This window comes from Saccostrea cucullata, unplaced genomic scaffold (assembly GCF_032062105.1).
Source record: "Saccostrea cucullata isolate Sc308-1 unplaced genomic scaffold, CSIRO_AGI_Scuc_v1 ctg2585, whole genome shotgun sequence".
Taxonomy (NCBI): domain Eukaryota; kingdom Metazoa; phylum Mollusca; class Bivalvia; order Ostreida; family Ostreidae; genus Saccostrea; species Saccostrea cuccullata.
In genome coordinates, this window is record NW_026918022.1 from 101,351 (window position 1) to 126,739 (window position 25,389).

Here is a 25,389-nt window from a genome sequence, read left to right on the forward strand (position 1 = left end):
AAAGTCTGTAGACGAAGATATCTCGATATTACACCAAGCACACAAGCAACTCATCTTGTTCACTAGATCATCAATATCCTGGCGTATTGTATTTTCGACCTATTTAGATGTTATATATTAATTTATTGTAAACTTTACAGAATCTGAAAAAATAAGGGCTTAAAATGTTAGCATATGTATCTATAAATAAAATGATACAACCCAAATTGCAGTTTTGTGTTTATTTTATTTAGATGCCATAATATGGAGAGGGTACAGTTTTCCTTACAAAAATATAAACGTCTTGTGTTTTCGACCTAAATATAGTATCAAGGCCAAATCAGTATTGGCTATAAATATCCATTGGATATTCCAAACAATAAAAATACGATTGTCTGTCTTTCAAAAAAACATTGAACAAGTTGCATGTTTTGGTTGCAAATACATTTATTCGTTGGTTGAACCCATCTGTCAGTAGCTGTGCATTTCCCAAAAAAATCAATGAAATTACGTTGCATTTTTCAGTAAAAATCTGTAAGAAAGTGCTCATATTTAAGGAAGAAAAAAAATTGTTTGATCCACCCATTCATTTCAATATTCATGCGTCTCTTTGACAGAGATCTTAATTTTCTTTCGGAAAAATGTCATTAAAAAATCTTTATAATTAACCGATTACGACTTTAATTAATCAACAGATAAAATGTGCATTAGTAAAAAGACTAGAATTTCTGACATCGGACTAAAACCATCAGGGGAATTCTGTTAAATAAATTATTTTGGATATTTTCACCACAGTTGTGCTTCAAAGGTATCTTTCTAAGTGTACCAACCGAAAATAATGTTCTACCGCGCGGAATCTGCACGGGAAGCAGATTGGGAAAAATAGGTCGAAAATACAATACGGTCGAAAACAGGATACGAGACGATATAAACACAGAAGCTTGGCCAAGTTGGGTGTGTAATATTAAAAAAAAAAATCAAATATGTAATACTAATATAATATGAGGGAAGATGCCATTTTGGACCCCTTCCTCATTTCAACCTCTGTTTTCGTTATACTTTCCCATATTTTACAGATTTACTGCCTCTGATTTGTCATAAAGACATACATGAAATGCTTGAATTTTCTCCTTGGAGCCTCTATAATATATTACATATTTTATAAATAAATAATAATAATCCAAACAGGCTCTTTAGGACATATTTATAGGGGACAGAAAGTGAAAGAACCCTCAGCAACAGCATTTTACATTCAAATATGAAATTAGAATGCATTTTTTTTTTTTCAAAAAAATTATAATGACCAATTGCTTTAACTGAGTAGAAAACTCTGAGGTTTGTGAATGTGTTACTTGATTTTTTACAAGCTGTAAATTTTGATGTTTTGTTTTCTCACTGAAATGTCTATGAATTTTTTGCTATACCCAATCAACATGACAGGATGACAGGAATATGCACAGCAGGTTTGACTGGTTTGGAGGGGATGCCTACTCCTCCATGGCATCTTATCCTATTTCTGTTTTCATACTTTTAGATGTTCATGTCGACTCTACTTCTGCATTATATATTATTGAGAATGATCACTGTTTGTTAGGCCGGAATTAAAAATATCTGTGTTTCCCCTAACCCGACCCTAAATTCTCAAGTTGGGTCGGTAGGTAGGTAAACAATTTTATTTTCTGACAGCATCTTTGAAAATACATTCTAAAATTTAATGGAAAATTACATATTTATAAATAAGAAAAGTACAAAAGAAAGTGATTTGTGAACAAAATGCTAAGTATCATACATATGCCGTTTAAAAGTAAAATTCATGATTAATTTATTCACAACTGTAATTTAGATGAACTTGTGAAATATCTCACCAGAGTACATTTATATAAATCGAAGAAAAAAAAGACAAGATTCTCAAATACGGAAAGACTGGACATCTGAGTATATTTTTTCAAACCTTCAATCACCCTCCAGTGCTTATAGACAGTCATTGTACTTTTTTGAGGGCCATGAGATTTGCAGCGGTTCTAGAGCATTTTGCTTTAGAGTTAAGACATACGTGGCTAATTTTAAGTCGCAGGTTTAAATACCAATGAGGAACGTTGAAAATGGTCCTTCAAAAGGGACCATAAAAACTTTTGTCCAGTGTCGCAGAAGATGCTTCCCACTGCTTAATTGCGTAGTACATCTAAATTTGGAGCAATGGGGAAATGTTCAAATGTCCCAACAAATCTCGAAGGGATTAAAAGCAAAGAAACAACCAATCTTCAAGGGCCTAATTAAAGAAAATGACACTGGACGTCTCAGGAAGTTGAATTATGATTTCAAAACTATTTGGAAAGAGTGTTTAAACAATATTTAAATGAACCAAACCAAATCTACAAATGATAAAAATGCTATATAAAACAATGTCATAGTCACGAAGTTTAACCCGTAAATGAAGGCATGAAAAAGTACAACTGAATTATATTTATCGGGATGAATATGCAGACATATTTACCAACTCCTATGATTCCATAATGGCATAAAGTTAACATAGGAACATAGATGAATTGTTTATCAGATCAAAACTCAAATTAAATAAAATGCAGTGAAATTGAATGATGTGTTCACTAGGTGGGCCCCTCATCTGCTCATGAGGCTGGCCTTTCCATGTATTACGTACCTGAAATTCAACATACAGATTCGTTTGTTCGTTGTTTACCGTCCCTTTCGAAAATTTATTCACTCACATGGAGACACCAAGACACCTCCGAAACTCTTAATTAGTCATTGTAAATTTTATTATCAAATTGTTTCAAGAGTGAAGAATTCTAGTTGGCAAAAGGCATAAGATCGAGACATCGCCGTTGTTTTATGAAGAACTTCTCTGTAATCACATCTGGGCGCTATTTTGTTTCCATCAAATGCTTGAAAATCACAGTAGAACAATGTCGGTCGTTCTGATAAAAACTGATTTTGATGAAATTGTATTTTATAAAACTTGGTTGACAATAAAGAAAATTTTGAATCATCTTATAAAAAAAATCTTTTCAGTCGGCGCGTTTTAGTTGGGTCGGTCGCGTTAGGGGAAAGTGAGGATATGTTTTGCAATGAAGTAAAAGACAGTATAATGGGGAGGTCTTGGTGACAATATATCATGCATGTGTATTATATAAAAGTAATTGAATGTAATTGAAAAAGTAATTGAAATTACATGGTATTTTTCAGTGTAATTAATTAAATTACAATTACAAGTAATTGAAAAAATGTTCAATTACAAATTACATCCAATTACTTCAAAAAATGTAATTAATTACAGTCAATTACAAGTACTTTTTTCAATTACCCCATCCCTGGGGGAAACAAAGGTATTTTTTATTTTGGCCTTATTGTCACATTTTATTTCACACTACAGACCAATTCTGTAAACCACTTAATTTTCGTGACACTTTATTTTCGCGAGATAGTCATTGACTGTTTATTAGTGAGACGTAATTTTCAGGAATTGTTGTTTTTCTTCTATATAATCATAAGGAATATTTTTAAATGCGAGAATGAAATTTTCACAAGCTCATTTCCTCACGTAATTACATGAAAATAAAGTTCTCGCAAATAAAATGTGATTTACAGTAGATATATGCCTTTTTACAGATAATCCTTACTGGTCAATGTTACTAGGCCTAGTGGTAGGGCATTTGCTTCATGATTGGGAGGTCCGGATTTGACTCTTGTTTCCGGCCCAGCCTTAATCCTAAGATGTATAACATCATGTTCTTTTGAAAAGCCCTGCATTAGGAGTAAATTCCATTCAGAATGATGAAGAACCTTCTTCTCAAAAGCTCATTTGAAACCATTCATCAGTATTTGATGATGTCTCATATGAGTAAAAAAAACAAAACCTGCAAGTGATGTAAAACAAAAAGCAATAAATAAAGACATTTTTACAGATGACAGAAAATGAGTAAATATAAAAAAGAAGAAAGAGAGGAGGAAATATATCCAGAGTTGTCTTTCTTGCATCCTTTTACAGTTGTGACAGCACAATGTAAAATAGATGTTTGTTGCAATCAAATGTTGAGAAAAAATTCCTGTCAATTTTTAGCCAGAATTTTGTAATGTCTGCATGATTTATAATATTTTTTTGTGTCACAAACTCTGTGACTGTAATTATAACAAGTGTAAGTTAACTTTTTCCTCAGAACTCTGTTCTTTACAAAGACAATGGATAGTCTGGGTGAAGTAGAGATTAGGCACTATAGGGTTTCAATATGAAGACACTTTGAATATTTTATGAAATATTACCTTCCTGAGAATTTGTACACACATAACACTATGTCTATATGCACAATAGATAGAACTGACCATAAAGCATAAAAGTGATGACAAGAAAATAGCATTATGAAGACCTGTTGAAAAGCAGACTGTGACATGGATTTCTGCTTTTGTTACCTGAGTCAATCAGCTTTTTGTAGTTCACCCATCTGTTATGCAAAGGTTCAGCTATTTCTTCTCTGAAATCAATTAATTTTAGCTTTACTAAAGCTAAAGAATCTATGGAATCATTGAAGTTTTAGGAGAAGAAATGCATTCCCATACTATTCTCCCTTTCTTCCCAGGGGGTCTGAAATATTGAAAATGTATCACATTTTAAAATATCAATTTGAAATGACATCTAGCAGTAAAGCTCATTTTAATGAGTAGCTACCTCTACCAGGAATCAGAGTTGGGATGAATTATTTATTACAGTCAGTGTATGTTTAAAAATATTATTTATTTATGGACATTTGCATGTTCAAAATATAAATGGTTATCAGGAATCAGATCATAAATTAATCATATATTCTACAGTCAACACTCATTAATCATTGCCTTATTTCCTATAGAATTTATTTTCTTAAAGAATTTTAAATTAAGATTTTTAACTTGAACATTTTTTTTCTAGGATTTTTTTTTTCACACTGTTGTTCACTTCTTTTTCTTCACATGAACTTTGCACACTGCATGAGAATGATTCCTGTATCTAATGTTCTGGTCAGTCACTTCTATTGATTTCACATCATCAATTTAAAGCTTCAGTAATTTGTTCCTTCGTTTGTGTTTTATGGTGATATATTTGTCAAGTTTGATTATGGGAAACAGTCCTGTTCATTCCATGATTGCTATTCTGCAAGAGGAAATAGAATAATGGCCACCAGGAAAAAAATTGCCAACTATCATTACATCAGGATTTTCTGGTAGATCTTGTAGCTATTTGCTGGATGGCCAGATAATCAATTGTCGATGCTTTGCTCTGAAGTCTGAGGATGAATCCAAGCCAGGGAATGTTATAGGAATTTAGCTTCACAAAAATATGTATTCTTCTGTCATTGGAGGGGGAAAATATTCATGAACTAAGACAAAATTTGATTTTATGAAACATAAAGTTAACTTCATACATATGCACATTTTTGATAGGTTTATAGCATGGTATTCTAAATTTGTAATTACTTGTAGACTTAAAAGAAATGGCTTATTAGAAAGGAATGCCAGAATATGGCAATCAAATGTCAAAATTAACACTATACATGATGTTTAATATCTGATCATTTTAATTTCCTTTCTTTGTAGGTTGATAAGAAGTTGATTCGAGCAGAAATACAGATTGGCTAGAGCTGGCATTAACAGCATGTAACATGTAATAGTTAATTCTAGAAGATGAAAATGCCATTAATGAATTAGGTAAGAAACATGTACAGTACATAGAGCACAGATACAGCAAAACACACTAAATTAATGGTCAATTCACACCTACAGAGATCTAAGGTGATGTAAAATTATTCCCTGTATAACAAAACCTACCTACAGACTTAATATTGGGTATAATAAATTACATTTGTAATGAATCGAAAATGTATGCTCATGAAGGCATTTGTATAAACTGTACTGTTTACAGTACATGTATAGTTGTAAAACTTTCAAATACAGTAAAACTTTAATATTGGAGTTCAACTTAAATTATAATTTTCTTCGCAATTAATAGCACTAAGCTGAGCTAATTCAAATTAAATTTTGACAAACAAGAATTAATGAGGTTTTTTGAAGTCTCAAAATTTGTGTTGGGGGGATGTGTTTGTGAAATACTTATATCCCCTATTGCAGTTGATTAAAAAGATTCTCATATCCAGCTCAATTAGAGTTAAGATTTTCAAAAAAATAATGGTTTGGCAACAAGGAATATGTGACTGTGAAATATGAAAGCCATTATTCCAACCAATCAAAAGTTATGTAAGGAGGTAAAAGTCAGTGGATGTAAACCAGGAAAATCAAGATTATCCACTTATCAATGTTGAAACACTGAAGTTCACCTTGGCTTAATTTCATTCTATTATGATTGGTGCAAATTATTTTGGATTTGACCAATCGGACTCTGAGAAGACATCCAATTTTAGAAAATGTTTAATTCAAGGATGAAAAAAATAGGTTATTGGTATAATACATTGTGGCAGCAGATTCATATATTACATTGTTTTATGTGCAGATCATAATTGCAAAAATATATGAAAATTAGTAGCAATTGCTTGAGTAATTTTTTTGTGTTTGATGTGTAGGCTTGATTGGAATGATGATTCATTATATAATTATATCGTCTCCTATCCATTTTTTGACTGTATTGTATTTTTGTTTTAAATTAATTTTTCTAAACAATTTTTTGCTACTCCTCCCAGTTTTGGTGCGATTTCAATATAACTTGGCACACAAGTAGACTACACTAAGATACATAATTTTGTGCATCGGTTTTATTTCGATGAAACAATTTCTGTGTCAAAATGCTTTCTACAGTTTTGGTCTGAAATAACTTGGCACAAAAGTAGACTACAAAAACATAATTCTGTGCATCAACATGAACGGTGTTGCCGTGGTTACTAAAAATAGAAATTTCTTTGAAATTCTTTCAAAATGCTACTCCTCCTACAGTTTTGGTCCAATTTCAATATTACTTGGCACACAAGTAGACTACACTAAAATACATAATTCTGTGCATCGGTTTTTGATTTCGATGAACGGTGTTGCCGTGGTTACTAAAAATAGAAATTTCTTTGAAATTCTTTCAAAATGCTACTCCTCCTACAGATTTGGTATTAATAACTTGGCACACAAGTAGACTACACTAAGATACATAATTCTGTGCATCGGTTTTTGATTTCGATAAACGGTGTTGCCGTGGTTACTAAAAATAGAAATTTCTGTGAAATCAAAATTTTCCTACAGTTTTGGTCTGATTTTGATATAACTTGGCAAACAAGTAGACTACACTAAGATACATAATTCTGTGCATCTGTTTTTGATTTCAATGAACAATGTTGCCCATGGTTACTAAAAATAGAAATATAAATGTAAGGCATATAGTGGCACACAATATACTAAGATACATAATTCTGTGCATTGGTTTTTATTTTGATGAGTGGCAAGGATCATTTTTCTATTTATTGCTGATTTAGTCCCAACTGCTACTTTTCTCTTCCTTTGTTTTAAGTATAAACCAGTAGAGCTACAGTCTCGACAGAGACTTCTGGTTCTATTTTTGCCTTGGTGCAGATCGATGCTGTGTGCTAGTAACAACGTCATTTTCAATTGAAAAATTGGATCATTTGCAGTGTGTAATCAATTTTATGTTTGATATTTAAATTTGACACTTGGATCATTTTAATTATTTGATATTTAAATTTGACTGGAATAACAGGAATTGGGAATAGGTGTATGTACATGTATAATTTTTCTGTCTATGTATAAGTGTTACTTGATTACCTGCAGGCTTTCAATTGATGCTGCTGAGTTTTGAACTCATTGTAACAATTAACTGAAGCACATCGTCAGTGTCAAGTCTGAAAGATGTCTGGAAAGAAGAAGCCACTTGTTTTGTTGCATGTGAGCTTCTTTTTTATCACGATTATATTGTTACAAATTTAAAAGGTTCAGATTTTGACTTTTGGGGGCTCTAGGTCAAGGCAATGTCTTTGCATTTTATGCATCATTGAGTACACGTACAGCCAATCCTTAATTGCTATTTTGAACTTGATGAGACTGAGAAAAAACTTCAGGATATCCAAGGATTTCAAGAAATTGAGGATAAAATGATTTTAAAAAAATGTGCTTGGTACTTGTAAGTCATTTTGCATATCCTGTCTAGGTAATGGAGAAATCAATGTTTGAGATACCTTAAGTTCAGCTGTATACTAGTATATGTATGTAATGTATGTTTTCATTTTTTGAAGTCTTTTTTTAAAGTGCTTCAATCGTAAAGATTCAAAGATACAATCTAATGTTATAATCATTAAGAGAAGTTTTTCCCTTCAGAAAGATGAGGCCAAATCCTTTAATATTAAAGGACAAAGGTTAAAAGTTTATTTATAGGCAGATCACAGCTAGGCTTTACAATATACATAATGTGTTTCCACCCAATAAGTTTTTAGGTCACCTGAGTAAACTCAGGTGACCTATTGCTATCTGTTTTTGTCCGTCGTCGTCCGTCGTGCGGTGTGCGTCGTGCGTTAACTAATTTTGGCATAAAGCATCTGTGGGTGAAGGGGAACAAAAATTGTGAATGTGTGTGCAATCTTTACAAATCTTCTTCTTTACTCCCGGACATCAAGCAGTCAAACTGTTGGTATGATTGTAATTAGCATTGAGTCCTCAACCCAAATTGTGAAATTCATGGCCCCAGGGTCAGGGGTTCTGGTGTTAGGGCGGGGCTCTATTGATTATATAGTGAAAATGCATTAATTGTTTGAAAATCTTCTTCTCTGCTCCTGGGAATTTAATAAACAAATTAGATCTTAGTTATGATGAGCAAGAGTGGCTCTACCAAAATTGTGAATTTTATCAATCTATTGATTATATAGTGAAAATGCATTATTTCTTTAAAAAAAGATACATAAATTGTGAATTTTCAAAGATTATATTGAAAATGCATTAAATCTAATGTTATAATCTAATTAAATAAAAAGTTAAGAAGTTTTTCCCTTGGGGCACTATAATGATTATATGGTGAATAAAAAGATGTAATAAGGCCAAAGCCTTTCCAAAATGAATTTCAAGGCCCCTGAGGACAAAGGACTCTACTTATATTGAAAAAAGTTTATTTATAGGCAAGTATGCCTTTTCAAAAATCACAGCTAGGCTATACATTAATATACTGATTAGTTGAATGTGTTTCCAGTAAACAAACTTACAATTGCTAAGTGTAAGTTATTTTTTTTTCAAAATTGTGAAACACCTTTGAACCAAATTCATCATTTGAAAGTTGGCATAATAAGAAACAGTATATAATAAGAGTATATGTGTGAATCCTACACATTTCATGTCTCATCCATTATGAATATAATCATTAATATTCTGATCTGTCAGTTTAACGTATTGACATTTTGAGTTATTCAGTTTTATATTCCTTTTCATTGGTCCAATCATTCTCTATTGTACCTGAAGCTGGAAACTCCACTCGGCTTCTATTTTTGTATCTTGCATTGTCACATACAGAACAACTCCAATTGAATTATCGGATAAAGGTGGAGAAGGTTACAGTCAGTGGAAACTGGTCTGGTGGATTGAAACCTGTGAAATAGAAATGCACAAGTGTTATTGATGAGAAAAGCACATTTTAGTGGCAATTATTGAACCGTTATTTGGACTGGTATATACCTCAACGGAGTGTCAAAAACATGCATCTGATTCCAACTCCTATTCTGATGTCTAATCAATATGCTTGACGATTGGGCAGCGTTATATTGATACAGAATCTGATAAGTCATGCTTTTCCGACAATTCCTGATTTAATTTCGACATGGTGGTCTCTCTAGACACAATCAGGTTATATAATCTGCTACAAAATCATCCATTGTTTGCCGGATTTTTTGGACGCTGCTGCTGATAGGTCTGCCAGAGTGGACGAGATATTCACCCTGGAGCAGATTTTACATGGTGTTGTGTGAGATTGTTTGATATTGCTGGAAGGATATTAGTTTTTCTTTGGATTTAATTGTATTTGATGGATTTCCATGGATTTTTTTTTTATTTGCAGAAAGTGTAATTGATGACTTGTGGTTGGATCAAGGCTTAAAAAATGAAATATAACTTTGAATTAACTGTTAAACTGAATTTGAATGTGCCAACACTATTATGATGATCAGGAATTTTTAACAAGCAATATGGTACATTCCTTAATAATGAAAATAGTACTGAAGCTTTTTCCATTGCAATAGCCAGGAATATAAGCAAAGGTGTGTCAATATTGTATCATTATAAGGTTAAATCAATTTATTCTTCCCATTTTTTTGTTTGACATTTCGCATACCAAGGAATCTGGCATACACGATTATAGGAAATCATGCAACACCAGTAATCTTTATTGCATGACTCCCTCTCGTAAACTTTTCGTATCCTCACCTTATGCAAGTTAAATTCATCTTTTGGCAATATAATTTGCCAAGAAAAGATTAAAGTGATTGAATGACAATTAAAGCACTTGCATCATATTTTTTTCAACCACAGGTTGATCTTAAGGAGCTATAACTGTGTGCCATCTCAAATACAGAGCTACATTCAGAACAAATATAATATCATTCCTTGGTTTCTATAATGACCCTACAATCGGCATAACACCTGCCCCTTCAAGCACCTAGATAGCATTTACATGTGGAACTGAATGGTTTGGATGTGTTACCAAGTATTTCCATGTTTTTCCCACTGCAAGTCCTAGTCAGCTGTATTGGATAATACTTCTAAGACCCCGCGAACGAACTGGGAATATATTTACCGATTTCTTTGCTGTATTTATAGTTTTTTCCCCATGGAGAGTGATATCTGTAATTCAAGAATTGATTTAACTTAGATACGATTGTTATTTAATTTCTTTTTCCCCCACAGCATCATGGGATGTACAAGGTAGGCCATCGTTATTAAATGTTTGATCTCATTTTTTCTCACTGTATGCATGCCAATTTTTCCCCCACTAGAGTAGAGTCATTCTCGAGCATTTTTTTTCTCCCACTTAATGCCTGTTACTACTTAGAGTTCATTTAGGTACATTAACAAACTATTCCTATAAATTCATGTTAATTTTTTCCCCTTTTTTACATTCTTTTGGGACTTTATTATGTTTTAAACCAGGTAGTTGGCGATAGTATATTTCTCTGTGCTTTGTTCATCGTTGTTAGCCGGTATGTATCACTGTGCAGGAGAATGACTTATTTACAAACAGAACAGAGAATTTGTATAGTTCGGTTTTTCTCTAATTACGATGCTTTTTATCAAAGAATCTTGCAAGCAGGAAAAGTTGGCACAACACCTTGACATACATTTGTTCAGTATAATGATGTATGCTGGTAGAACAACATCTTCAGGTTGTTTTTTTAATACCGGTACATGGCAATCACAAATGCCTGATAAATGTTAATTTTGGGAAACTGATCATATTATTTTTTGGTGAAATACATCATTACAATTTTTTTTTATCATTAAAATATCTCGCTGTGAAGTTGTGAACTTAAAATTAGGCAAACATTAAAATTTCGCTCTACCTTCACCCATATGCTTTTCATATTTCGTAAGCATAGTAACTAAGTGCTCACAATTTATCTAAAATGTTTTGATATCATGTACAGGGATAGTGGAAATGTTAAAGCTGTCCTCCGGTGAAATGTAAATTCAGTCCATCATATTGGCACTCTAAGTAGCAGATGTTTAGTAATGTGTGATATGGATGTCATCCTATCTATTTGTGAGTGCCACACTTTATAGAAGTAGCTTGTAATATTGTAGTAATACAGTGTGTCTGAATTCTGAAACTTTATCTATTTATGCCCGCAATGAAGGTCTCGTGTTACCAAGATTTATGCAGATGAAAAGTTGAATTTAAATTGAATCAAATTGTAGCACTATCTTTGATATCATAGATTTTTAAGAGAATTAGATTAAATGTGTTTGCAAGCTCAAAAGTTGTACTAAATGATTATATTTGTAGTACATGTTTAAAATTGATCAATGTTACATTAAAGTCGGTAAAAGGAGGGAGGGTTGGTTGCATTATGTGCATATTAATTCTAATACTTGATTTAATTTTACCTTTTTGTTATACATGTACATATTAAACAAAATGAAAAAAAGAGGTTTGTACATGTATAAACTTTCTTAGAATTTTAAGGACATTTGAAATGTTTGGGAGGATCCAACTCCTCTCCAAAAGTTAAACCTAGCTGGTGGCCCAATTTAAAGTTGCAATATTTTGGAATATGTATATCTTGTATTTTACCTGGAGGCAAATTTCATTATTTGACTAGGGAGGTTATCAGATGCTGCATATCATGACCTTTATAGTTTATACCTAGGAATCAAATGGATAAAAAGGTCCATTTTTGTGCTTAAATTATCAGTCTGATTAAAATCAAACCTTCACTAGATCCTTTTTATTTTGATTGTCGCTTCACGCCATTGGTCCGTGTGTCTGTCTGTCTGTTATGCTTTTGGGTATCCATCTCTACAACTGAATGAATTCGATGAGACTTTCACAGAACCTCAGTGTTACATATAATCCGAGATTCCTCTGACTCTAACCCCTGCTTTTCATATTGTGACTTGTGCAGGGGTTAGAGCCGTAGGAATCTCTGATTATGTTACATAGTGCCATATTTTACAACTCTTATTTTTACTTTTGATCCAACACATATTTTGGGTATCCATCTCTTATCTGCTTTTCGTCCTTTACTACTGAATAAAATATGACGATACTTTCACAGATTTTTTATTACATTATGCCATTGTGCACCTCCTATTTTCCTTTTTTCATTTGACACTTATTTCGGGTGTCCCTTAGCAAAACATGAACATTGCCATTTTAATCATATTGGAGAGGGGGGCGGGTATAATCATTTAGTCAGCTTGCTCACAGTACCTCTAGTTTATCTGGTTTACAATAGGAAAAATTGGGGAAAATGTAAAGTAACTATTCCATTCAAAACTACTTCACCTGTACATATTAGAGAGACGTATGCCACTACAGTTTGTTTACATCGTGCCCCTACTGGTTTTACTAAGTTAAAAAACATGCTTTTATTTATCTCTCTCCCCCCCTTTGAAAAGTGGGAGGGTATATAAATCATATAGTGATCAGGATGTCTATCCGTCTCTATGTCAATATGCACTTTTCAATTCAAAAATTCATATCTCAGAAATAGATGAAAAATATATATAGCACCATGCAAAAATAACCTTGGTGTACAACAGATTAAAATCTACCGCTATGTAATCATAATATTAGTTAGATATTGTACAAACATAACGGTACAAATACATTGAACTTTCATCTTTAGCCAAAGGGGAAAAAATCGATATAATACAGGATTATCATTCCTGTCTGTAATTCATATCGAAATGGAATTTGTGGACATTTATTGATTAAACTAGCTTCATACAGTCTTTAATTGCCTGTAATTTACTTAAAAAATCAATGTGTGTACCTTGATCTGGCTCTGTACATATTGCTGTGAGTGTACATATAGAGGCAGCGAATTTAATTTTATCTCCATGGGAAATATGTATACGATGGCATATTTTGCCATCAGGAAGAGATGTTGACCAAAATAACGTTGCATTATCACCTGATGGGTGCAGAGATGTGGAAATATACGTGATAATATGTCTGCGGTATTTTATAATCAATATCTTAATGACGATATTGACCATGCTGCTATGAATAGATTGTTTGCTTATACGTACCCCGGTACTCAATGTATGAGTTTGTGCTACAATGACATCTTTGCGTTAAATACGTCAGACATTGCTGGGTTTTTCTGTTACGTTGTCGTCTGAGCTAGGTTATGAATGGATAAAAGAGAGAACCAATAAGAAGAGAAGAGTTCAATGTTTGATTCTTTAATGTCAGATGATGTGCCTGTTATGTACAGAAATTGTATTCTTTTGGAAAATTTCGTTGCTCTTGGATTTTTAAAAAGTTGCATTGTGAATTTTAATTTTTTTTTTCATCATTGGAAGATTCTGAAAGGTGAAATTGGTAGTGGGATGTTGGAATGATCTGATAATCTAGTCCAAAGTTGTGATTTCTAATTGATAACTTTCTTATTATCAGCCAGATCAAGTTCTTGAATCCTACTGGATCTGGTGGAAATGTCAGCTTAGAGTAAAAAGTCAAACTAACATGTTATTGATATAGATTCTGTTTAAAAGAATCTTTTGCTAAACAACTAGATTAGCAAAGATCTATAACACTAATTGTAATTTTTTAAAACCTTTTGGGAGCCAGGCTTTTCAAAACTACCATATGTCAAACAGATCAAAGGTGAACCTGTAGACTTACAAACATTAAAGAACTTTCAAAGACCAAGCTAGTATATTTTGAGTTTGTGCAAGGTTGCTGAAGATTGTGTCATGTGTTCTACTTAACTCTGTGCAGTTTGTGACTTAACATTGAAATACGGTGCATTTCCTGTTGGTAATTACCAACTCAACACTAAGACATTTTTTCGGTACTTGGATTCACAATAGACTGTGTGTGCATGTACCTGATACAAAATGGCTCAGAAATCTAGTGGATGTTTTCTGGGATGTTTATTCAGAATATGGTATAAAACTTAATTAACAGATGCTTTACATAGATAGCCTTTTTGTGTTTTTCGGTAGACTATTTGTTGGTGACACAAATTTTGTTGTAATTCTTCTCTTCTTCTGTTGCTTATTATTGACACATGAAAATTAACAAACTGCTGGCATGTTTCAAACAAATATTAATTTTGCTGTGAATTTTTGAACTGCCTTATTTTTATGGGCTGAATAATGCAAAAATTTTTAATAAAATTACCATGTGGTATTTTCAGACTTTTTTACTTACCTGTAATACTTATAAATTATAATACATTATACAGTAAAAAGTGAATTGATGATAAATTTTGTTTTTTTTTTCAATTTCAGTTCATCCAAGTCTCAAGAAAAGTCCAAAAAGGGATCCCCAACACCTAGTAGTAGCTCAGTAGAATACAAAATGGCTGGCAAGGACTTCCTGCAGCCCAGCTTTCCGGCCCCCAACTCCCAGCAGAGGCTCTCTGACACTCGGAACAAGGTGGCTCTCAAGCCAGGGCGCTCACTGATGGACTGGATCCGACTGGGAAGGAGCAGGGAGGATCTAACAGGGGTGGGCGGTAAAATTTTGGAGGTGGACGCAGAAGAGTTGGCTAAGCATAATAGAAGAAATGATGCCTGGATTGCCTTAAGAGGTGATTTAAAAAATATATTTTAAGTTTTAGAGAGGGAATTTAAGCAAGGTGCACAAAGATGCCACTCTAGAGTTGTAGAGAGCTATAATGACAATGTGTACAAATTCAATTTGAAATCTACACATCATTCAAAGAAATTCTCAGGTGTCAATATACATGAAAAATATATTTAAAATCCCAGTCCTCTTTGATTGCATAGTTTGGGGTGGAATCTTGTCATTATATTCACATTAAACCTTACCCTTGAGTATTAAGATGTCTCTCAAAAATGTTAACCTATACATTTTAATTCTATCAAAATACCAAGTAGGCAGAAAGTTGAATAACATCATTTTGTTTGAACGTGAGCAACATATTAGAAAAAAGGTCGATGGTATTTCATTAGAGATGTTTGTTCAGTACTCAGCAGTTTGGTAAGAAAGTAGCATCAAGTGACATTTTCCCCAAGAGAGAATCTCTGGCTAATGCAGTGTTCTTTACTGACATTTATTCAAGGTAATGTGAGCAGAATTTGTTCTCATCATTGCATCTGATAAGGACAGCTTGAATTAGGAATTCATTTGAAGTCGACATTCATTTTCAATCTAAAAGAATTAAAAATAATTTTTAGACTCAAAGAAAGTAGTGTGGCCTTAAATCCCAGGGTTAGTAAAATGTGATGTCTTGACTTGGTGACTTGATGGTCAAGGATCGGTCAAATTAAATATTTGATAATTTTAAAGGGTTTAATTTATAAAGCACACAATTAAGTTCTATTGACCATTTAGTTTTTGTTGCTATTAAAAAACTAAAATTTCTTTACTGTCAGTTCTGCATTAGTAAATCAACTAGGCCCAATGTATAAGCTTTTTGTTCTGAAAAAAAAAATAACATACATATTTTATAAATTATGATTTCTATATTCAGTGGCAGAATTTCTCAATTGTAACAATCCATGAGTTTTATAATGATAATGAGAAAGTTAAGGTAGGATTCTTCTCACATTTCTTTTATTCAAAAATTATTGAAATTTTCACAGAATCAAGAGGACAATATCACGAAGTGATGGTATCAGTGAGATTAGATTTGACCGTTTAATATTAGAGGCAAGGTCAGGTCAAGGTCATTACTTTTTTCCTGGACATTAAGAATAAAAAATTACTGTCTCCAATCATGTGATCCCTACTTGTAGTTCAAAACATTGAATGTTTTTCTTTTTGCATAAAAAGATACTACCATATAGGGCCTATAAGATGATATTACCAAATTGACATGGATAATTTAACTAAAATGGATATTTGCTAATCCGAATTTCCTCTACTTTTCTTAAATTTTTAGGATTTATTAGTTATTAGCTCACCTGAGCCGAAGGCTCAAGTGAGCTTTTCTGATCAAAATTTGTCTGTCGTCTGTCTTTGTCGTTGTCGTCGTCGTTGTTGTTGTCGTCGTTGTAAACTTTTCACATTTTCATCTTCTTCTCAAGAACCACTGGGCCAATTTCAACCAAACTTGGCACAAAGTATCCTTGGGTGAAGGGGATTCAAGTTCAAATGAAGGGCCACGCCCTTTTCCAAGGGGAGATAATCATGAATTTGTTAAAAATTAATGGCATTTTTAAAAAATCTTCTTCTCCAGAACCGCTGGGCCAGGAAAGATGAAACTCATGTGGAAGCATCCTCAGGTAGTGTAGATTCAAATTTGTTCAAATCATGACCCCCGGGGCAAGGGTGGGGCCAAAATGGCCGACCCAAGTTTTACATAGGAATATATAGGAAAAATCTTTAAAAATCTTCTTCTCCAGAACCACTGGGCCAGGAAAGATGAAACTCATGTGGAATCATCCTCAGGTAGTGTAGATTCAAGTTTGTTCAAATCATGACCCCCGGGGCTAGGGTGGGGCCAAAATGGCCGACCCAAGTTTTACATAGGAATATATAGGAAAAATCTTTAAAAATCATCTCCTCCAGAACCACAGGGCCAGGAAAGATGAAACTCATGTGGAATCATCCTCAGGTAGTGTAGATTCAAGTTTGTTCAAATCATGACCCCCGGGGCAAAGGTGGGGCCAAAATGGCCGACCCAAGTTTTACATAGGAATATATAGGAAAAATCTTTAAAAATCTTCTTCTCCAGAACCACTGGGCCAGGAAAGATGAAACTCATGTGGAATCATCCTCAGGTAGTGTAGATTCAAGTTTGTTCAAATCATGACCCCCGGGGCTAGGGTGGGGCCAAAATGGCCGACCCAAGTTTTACATAGGGATATATAGGGAAACCTTTTAAAATCTTCTTTTCAAGTACTTCAAAGCTATGATTAGTGATTTTTATATGGAATCATCCTCAGGTAGTGTAGATTCTAGTTTGTTCAAATGATGAACGCCTGGAGGGGGGGCGGGGTGGAGTAAATTCAAGCCTGATGTGCTCAGGTGAGCGCTGTGGCCCCTGGGCCTCTTGTTTTTTATGCTTCCTATATTTCACTTTTTCCAATTTTCACATATAGTAAAGTTATCACATAAAGGTACAAAATGATACAAAAACTAAAAGTTTTGATCGTTTACTAAGAGAGAAATAACACTTTTTACGGATTTTTGGCTCCAATCTGCACTTAGAATTGAAGCATTTAGAAGCCAACATAGTTCAAGTACTGTAAACCAACTTTTATTTGCGACGATTTTATTTTGCGATTTACCAGTGATAAAGTAGTTCGCGACTATTAATTTTCGCACTCAAGCCTTTTTGCATCTGTTTTAATAAACAAATATACTATAAGGACCGGTTCGCGGCGAGAAATATTCACGATGACGAGGCTCTCGTGAACTTCGCGAAAATTTCTCGCACTCGAATAAAAGTTGGTTTACAGTATGTGTGAAAAATCTTATTTATTTGATATATTTTGAAACTTTATTCCCTTATTATTAATGTAACTTACATTTGAAAATTTCATCTAGTCTTTGATTGCGTAAAAATTATAACTAAATTCAATGTTCTAAAATAATTTTGAGAGGCAGAAAAGATGATATTTTCATACGCCACCATTCCGCCAAAAATATAGTCCCTGCTAGTTTTCAAACGCAGTTTACCATTTCTATTTAAAGTTGTATACCGGTAATTGTGATGAGGAAAAAAATATGGTCTTTTAAATCTCCTACATCTAAATATTTAAGACATATCAACAAATGTATTCTGAATATTCCATCTAGTCAGAAACCAGAGAAGAATCCTACCTTAAGAACTCCTTAATCAATGTGATACACAAATTGTTCTGACATCAATATTTTTGGTTAGTTTAAGACTGAAAGTACATGTATGTTTGCATGATAGTGTGAATATATACGAATAGCCGTTTTACTTTAAGGTTCATCTGTAGAAATAGTGACTTCATAGAAAAGCATATCAACCTCATACTTAGTGCTCAGTCGATATGTTTTTCTTTAAACTGGATATTTTCATGCTTTGACATAATTATAAAAGGGCAACAGTTTCTATATTATATTATAGGGATGGGTATAGCCAAAAATAATTTCGTATCGCGATATATCACAATTTTCTCCCGTAATATCACGATATCATGATATTTTTAAAAGCAGTTTTTACTATGATTTTATATGAAAAGTCATTATTTTTCTACAAAAAATATGCTAGAAAAACAAAATTTTACTTTCTTGAAATTTTTATGTATATAAAATTATTTATGTTTGGACGGTAAGATGCCGTTCTTTTCACTTTTTACAACATTTTTTATACTTCTATAATTGTAATTTGAAAGATTGAACAAAAAAATGAAAAATTTCTGGACTTTATAATATGTACCTAAAGACAGGTATTTAGGTCTCCGTATCACGATACGTATCAAGCAACAAAAAATCACGATATACCGGTATATCGATAAAATCGCACATCCCTATTGTATTATTTTCTTTTGAAAAAAATAAGAGACAAGCAACTTTTAGTCATTATTGTTGAATTTGCATGTTTTTTAATCATATTCACCTTGACTTTATTGAGCAAAACAAAATCTGGGTTTTTACATAATCTCATTTTTAGTAACTCAATATATATGAAAAACAATAATATTGTATGTCACGTAAAATAACAACACAGTGAAATCGATATTTTTATAATTATCTAATATGCATTTAATGTGATAATTAGTTTAACATTTTAAAAATAGATCATTTAATGTTCTTAAATTTTTTTAATCATTTTTATACAATATACATACAACAAAAGTTCATAGAAATAGTATATTATTTGTTTTTTGACAAATGTGATAACATCATTCTCACAGGTACTAATATAAAGTAATTTGTATTATTAAGATTTAATTACTAGGTAGGAGTTATTTTTAAGCAATATGTTATGTGTTTATGACATATTTATTTTGACCAAATTTATAAATACTGATGTACTTGTAAAAAGAAAGGTTTTTGGCTTTTTCTCCATAGATTTTCCCCATCATCGTCTGTCTGTCCATCTGATAGGTTTTTTTTTTTCAGTCCAAGTCTTGCAACACTAAGGTGTAGGACTATCAAAACTTGTAAGTTGGTGATCCATCTTTGGAGAAGGGGATACCGGTATATGTCTTTCATGCAATGTGGCCTAATTTAGAATTTTAAAGCCATACACATTCAATTTGTTTTTTTTATTCACATTTTGTACACTTTGTGATGCCTAGGACCATTAAACTTGTCAGTTTATGCATCTTAAGAAGAAGGGTACTGTAGATTCCTAATTAAACGCGAGGAATTAATTTCCACGTAATTTCATGAGAAGCATCTGACTCGCGAAAAATTATTACTCACTTTTATTTTTATAGTGCTGAAATCTATGTAAAATCTATTGATCGACCGTCCATTCGCGAATTATAATTCTCGCGATTTGACGTTTAAGAGCCAGTTCGCGATAAAAAGTACTCGCGAAAAATAAGGAATCTACAGTATGTCATGCACAGATGATGCATTTAGGAGTTCAGATATTACCAGACTTGGTTCAAATGCTGAATCTAACATACCTTAGCAAATTACAGTTTTGGACTATGTACATTCAAGTATAAGCCCTTTGATAACTCAACTTGCATGAATGATGTGTCAAAATATGCTCAATACCAGGCTGAATCTGGCTTACAAATCCAGGTGAGTGATTACTGAAAATACTGACTTTATCAGGAATATGGTCTTAAATGTTGCTACCTTCACAGAAAACACTTCTGGATCATGTTTTGCCTAATGCTGCTAACTTTACTTAAAGAAAAAACTGTCTAGGAGAAATGCTGCTGACCTTAACAGAATCAAGCTCTTGAGCAAATGTCACCAAGTGCCACCGACTTTATGAGAAAACATTGGTTTTAGGAGAAATGTAGCTGACTCTAGTAAAAGCCTTTAATCAAGAGATGTTCATCCATGAGATATATCTGAGAGTTTACAACCCCAGTATCCTTGTGATTTTGGACTTCTTGCTTAAAAGTAAAAGCCTCCAGTATTGATTAGCTGTCTAGAAGGTGCCAACTTATTTGTGTGCTAAGGTTCTTAATCACAATGACTTCCTTTCTCCTGGCTTTTGGCTATTTTTCTCCAGCTAACTATTGTCATGATTGTGTCTTTCTTTCCGAGACCCTTTCTTGAGGCCAAATCACAGCATGTTGTTTCTCCCTGGAAAGAATAGTAAGTTAGAAAAAAAGGACATGTCTGGCATTGAAATATAGCTTAAGTAAAAAAGGAAAAGCTTTGGTAAATTATATTTTCGCAACATCTGCTTTAAGCTTGTTTCAAAGATAAATGGACTTACATGTATAAAAAGAAACCAGAGAAAGAGAAATCTAAAAGGAAGTTAAAAGGCTTAAGGAGTGGTGGAATAATTTAATTTCTATATGGAATTTTTTAGCTTTTTTAGGATTAATTGCCAGATAATGCACTTTGGTCTTGTTTATTCTGAAATTGGGAACGTAGGCAAAAGCAAAATGTTGAAAGTAGGCTTTATATAAATTTGACTACATGAAAGAAAAAGCATTTTCAAATAACAATTAATTAAGTTTAATTACCAACCATGTTCAATTTTGGGGTTATGAACTCATTTTCAAGGAAATTTCCTCAAACTTCAAACATTATGTACATACAGTCAATCCTTGTTATCAGAAATTGGATAAGACCAAGGATTTGAGATATAGAGGATAAGATATGTAAAAGAAACAGATGTTGGAACTTCCAACTTACTTTGACACATCCATGGTATTTGAGATGTATGTACATGTATTAATACTCTAAATACCAAATTTTGGCTGTTTTTGGAAAAGGAATATCTCTGAAATTCTATAAGCCTCATATTCCTGTATTTTTCTCAATTGAAATATAACCAGGCCAAGTGAGACCTAGCCTGGTTATGACAATTTATTTTTAGTCTGGAGAATTGTCTGGACAAACAATGGTACCGTACATAATTTGATTTTCAAAGATTTTTTTGCCCATGAGAATAAGACAATTTCAATTTTCTTTCAGTTCTATTCTGGTAAAAGAACTGATCTTGTCTCATAATGTAAAAGCTGCCAATGGTTGTAGTCATTGAGCATGTCTTTCATCATGTTCATATAGAGAACACAGACAAACTCTAGCATGCAGTATTTCAAAGATATTCAATTGGCATTAAAAATAACATCAGAGAAAATACAAATTTGATACAGCTGTAAATTTTCTTTCAGCAGAATGTAGCAGAAAGAAACACAAAAGCTCAAAATTGCACTATGATTAATATCTGCAGAAAGATGGAGCAGATTGTTATATTCATTAACGATTTCTCTGATAACCTTCATTTATTCTTTAATAATTTCCTTCCCAAGAGCACTTTAATCTTTTACAAGAGGCAAATATTGTACGTCATTGTAATGAAATCCGTCCAACTGTGCATTAATTGCATTAAAGATGAGAATATGAAGAAAGTGCATTTATGGCACATGAAAAAAAAAATATTTACAGACTTAATTAATTGATCATATTCTGTTACTCTCATCTAACTTTATTCAGAATTTTTAAAATACATTGTCATTATACTTTTTCAAGCAAGGTAAACAAAGTACATTAACTACATTTCATTTAATTGGGGGGGGGGGGGGTCCTTTCAGTTTGTTATTTCTTTTTCAGTCAAGGCATTACATTTGGTAAATTAAAATTTAAGTACTCTTTCATTTACTCTTTCAGGCAAAGTGTACAATATCACCCCTTACATGGAGTATCACCCGGGGGGAGATGACGAATTGATGAGGGGGGCAGGGATTGACGGAACTCAACTGTTTGATGAGGTAAGATTTTATATAATCATTTAACTAAATTGATACAATTTTCAAGTGTAACAAATGCAGTATTTTTCCTAAAGTGAATTGTTTTCTTCCAGAGCTTAATTTTCAGGGTACATTGTAAATCAAAAGGTAAATTTTAAAGGATTTTATAAGGAAGAAATGAAAATGGATTTTTTTTTCTCCTACCAGTTTGTAAGATTACAGCACTATTTCTGCTGACAAAAAATTGCTTTATTTGATAACCGGATTATATAGGGATTTTGATAACAAATATATTGGGGTTTTTTTTCGGCAAATTTATCATAATCAGGGGAAGAATTATTTTCTTATTGAAATATGAATTCCAGCAAAAACAGAGACTGAGAGAGGGATCACGATCATGTTATGACTTTGTCAAAATTATAAGATATTACAATAAATTCCTGTGTGGAGCATGATATTGCAACAGATTTACAGTGAAATTTAAGTAAAAAGTTAATAAATTTTTCCCCCATTATCCATTTCTTCAATAAAGATTGGATTAATCTAAATCTTTTAGCTTGTAACATTTGGGGCTATTATACAGAACATTAAATAATGAGAGAATTTTTGGGTGTCAGGGTAACTTAACTGGAGCAAATAATTTTTTTTATTGTTGATTTTCTCATAATGCTGATATGTATTTGTGTCCTATATTTCAAAATAAATATGAGGTATATCATTTGTCAGCTAGCATTTACAAACTGGAATTCCTTACCAGATTAGAAAATTTGATAAAATATGCAGTCATAAAAGAAAGACTGTATTCTTGTAGGTTCATAAATGGGTAAATTATGAATCAATGTTGGAGAAGTGCTTCGTGGGAAAGCTGAAGTCTACAACACCAGTCCATAGAAGAGGTGGGTGCTTTAGAATTTGTTAAAAATCAGTTTGACCTACTTTTTAGAACAGTCATCACTTGAATTCCCTTTTCTATTGGAAATCTGAATTCTGACAACAAATATGAATCATTGAATTTTTTTTATAATTTGTAATTAATGTCTTACATACTACATTATATGAGTCAATCGTAATAAGTAGGACTGTTTCTTAGTGAGAATTTTAAAACATACTTGTATGGTTATAGTTATTCTTTAGAATTACAAGAGTGCCAATTGGAGGACTAAGTTGTATTTGAAGTAAAAACTGCACACAAAGTCCCATTATATTCTCTGAATATGTTGACTTTAGACTTGACCTGAACAAGACTCTAGTTATTGGACAGACTTGAACAGCTTAATGAACCATTTGACCTAACATTAACCCCGAAAACTTGCTCAGCAGAAGCTAAATTAAAATTTTTTTAGCATATTGATCAAACTGGCTGCTGTAACTGTTCGGACATTTTCTTCTTTTCATTGGTATGTGGATATATAGATTTTTCTGTCAAGAGCACGAGGCAGGCAAAGAATCCGTAAATCCTATTACGAATTGTAGCCCTAGAAGTTAAATATTTAACAGCAGCTATTTCAATCTGTCACTAGACCAAGTTCTTGTATTTTCTAATCCTCTTGTTTGCTGACAGATAGAGGGTGTTTTCATGATTTCTAGCTCTTCATTTCCCAATACTGGAAATCAAATTATCTACATTGGTTTTGAATTTCCGATAATTTGAGATTCAGCAGGAATAAACACCAGTGGTTATCACGTCAGCTATTTTCATTAAACTGGGCAGGAGTTTTTATCATTTGTTGGAATTCTTCTAAATTTTTAAAACGTGCTCTGTCATGGTAGTTTGGAAGCAGCTATCAGAAGTTTATAATCAATAGCAGAAGAATGAATTTTAACATTTTCATTACAGAGATGACTATAGAGAATCACAAAGTATAGAAATCCTCCTCTTGAACACACTTTACTGTCTTAACTTTTTTGTAGAGGGCAGAGATTGATTTAGTTTATAAATTTAGTAAGAATTATGAATATATTCAATCTGCTTAGTGGACATTGTTTTCAGTACTTTCACTTCTTTGAGAATTTTGTTAAGAATGGCATGATGCATACAAAAATAATATGAGAGAGAGAGAGAGAAATAGAGAGAGAGAGAGAATTAAGGAAAACAAACTGAGTGTCAGATTTTCTTTGTGATACAGTTTCCTTGTTAAGGACGCTGGAGCCTTCTACATCTGCACCAGGGCTTAGTAGTAAGTGTCTTACTACCAGTATGTGATTCTATGCTTATACTGCTTATGCTGCATATACTGCTTTAACTGCAGACTTAACAAAATGTTTTAAGTTTGGTTTTTTTAGCATATCATGAATATGCTTTTGTAAGCAACTGAAGAGATTTAAGAGCTTAAATATCCATTTGTTTGTAAAGGTCCTCATATTATGCAATGTTAATGCATATATATATGCTTGATGTCAATGAGCGAATGCTACATAACACATCATGCTGAATCGCAATGCTTTTGTATGTACTATTTGCAAGGTGAATACTTGTAACTATAGATAAAGCCAAAAAAGATAATAGTATAGCAGATTTATAGAAAATTGAAGTGAATTACAGTGAAACCTGTTTAACCCCATACCTTTGGAATCCTTTTTACTGTGAATTCTGACACACATATATTATTCCAGTTTCTGGTGAATGTACTGCCTATTTCCATATTTTTGACACTATGCAGTCTGACACCTTGTCTATTTGACACAGACTCCCCCCCCCCCCCCTCCCCCCCCCATCACTCCCATTGCATGTTGAATAAGCCAAGTTTCACTGTATAAAATTGATGTAAGAAGAGAGAACTTGTAGTTTGTTTTCAGCAAGAAGACTAGTGTCAAGTCTTAGAATCTTGCTTGTGAATAAATCAAGATTATTGTCATATGGCATTGTCTGAGAAAAGATTCATTTAAAATTAGCTCTATTAGTTACCAGGTTCTGGGCCTTTTACCTCATGT

At 32.8% G+C, this 25,389-nt stretch overlaps 1 protein-coding gene across 1 annotated transcript; it reads left to right on the top strand.

Moving 5' to 3' along the window:
- Positions 1-14,174: 14,174 nt before the first annotated feature.
- On the top strand, positions 14,175-24,635 carry LOC134234966 (cytochrome b5 reductase 4-like; the record flags this gene model as incomplete). The annotated part of the gene is made up of 5 exons (XM_062717070.1): positions 14,175-14,564; positions 14,911-15,212; positions 22,379-22,479; positions 23,270-23,354; positions 24,585-24,635. Coding segments are annotated over exons 1-5 (589 nt in total), but the record flags the coding sequence as incomplete, so codon positions are not given.
- Between the last annotated feature and the right edge of the window lie 754 nt (positions 24,636-25,389).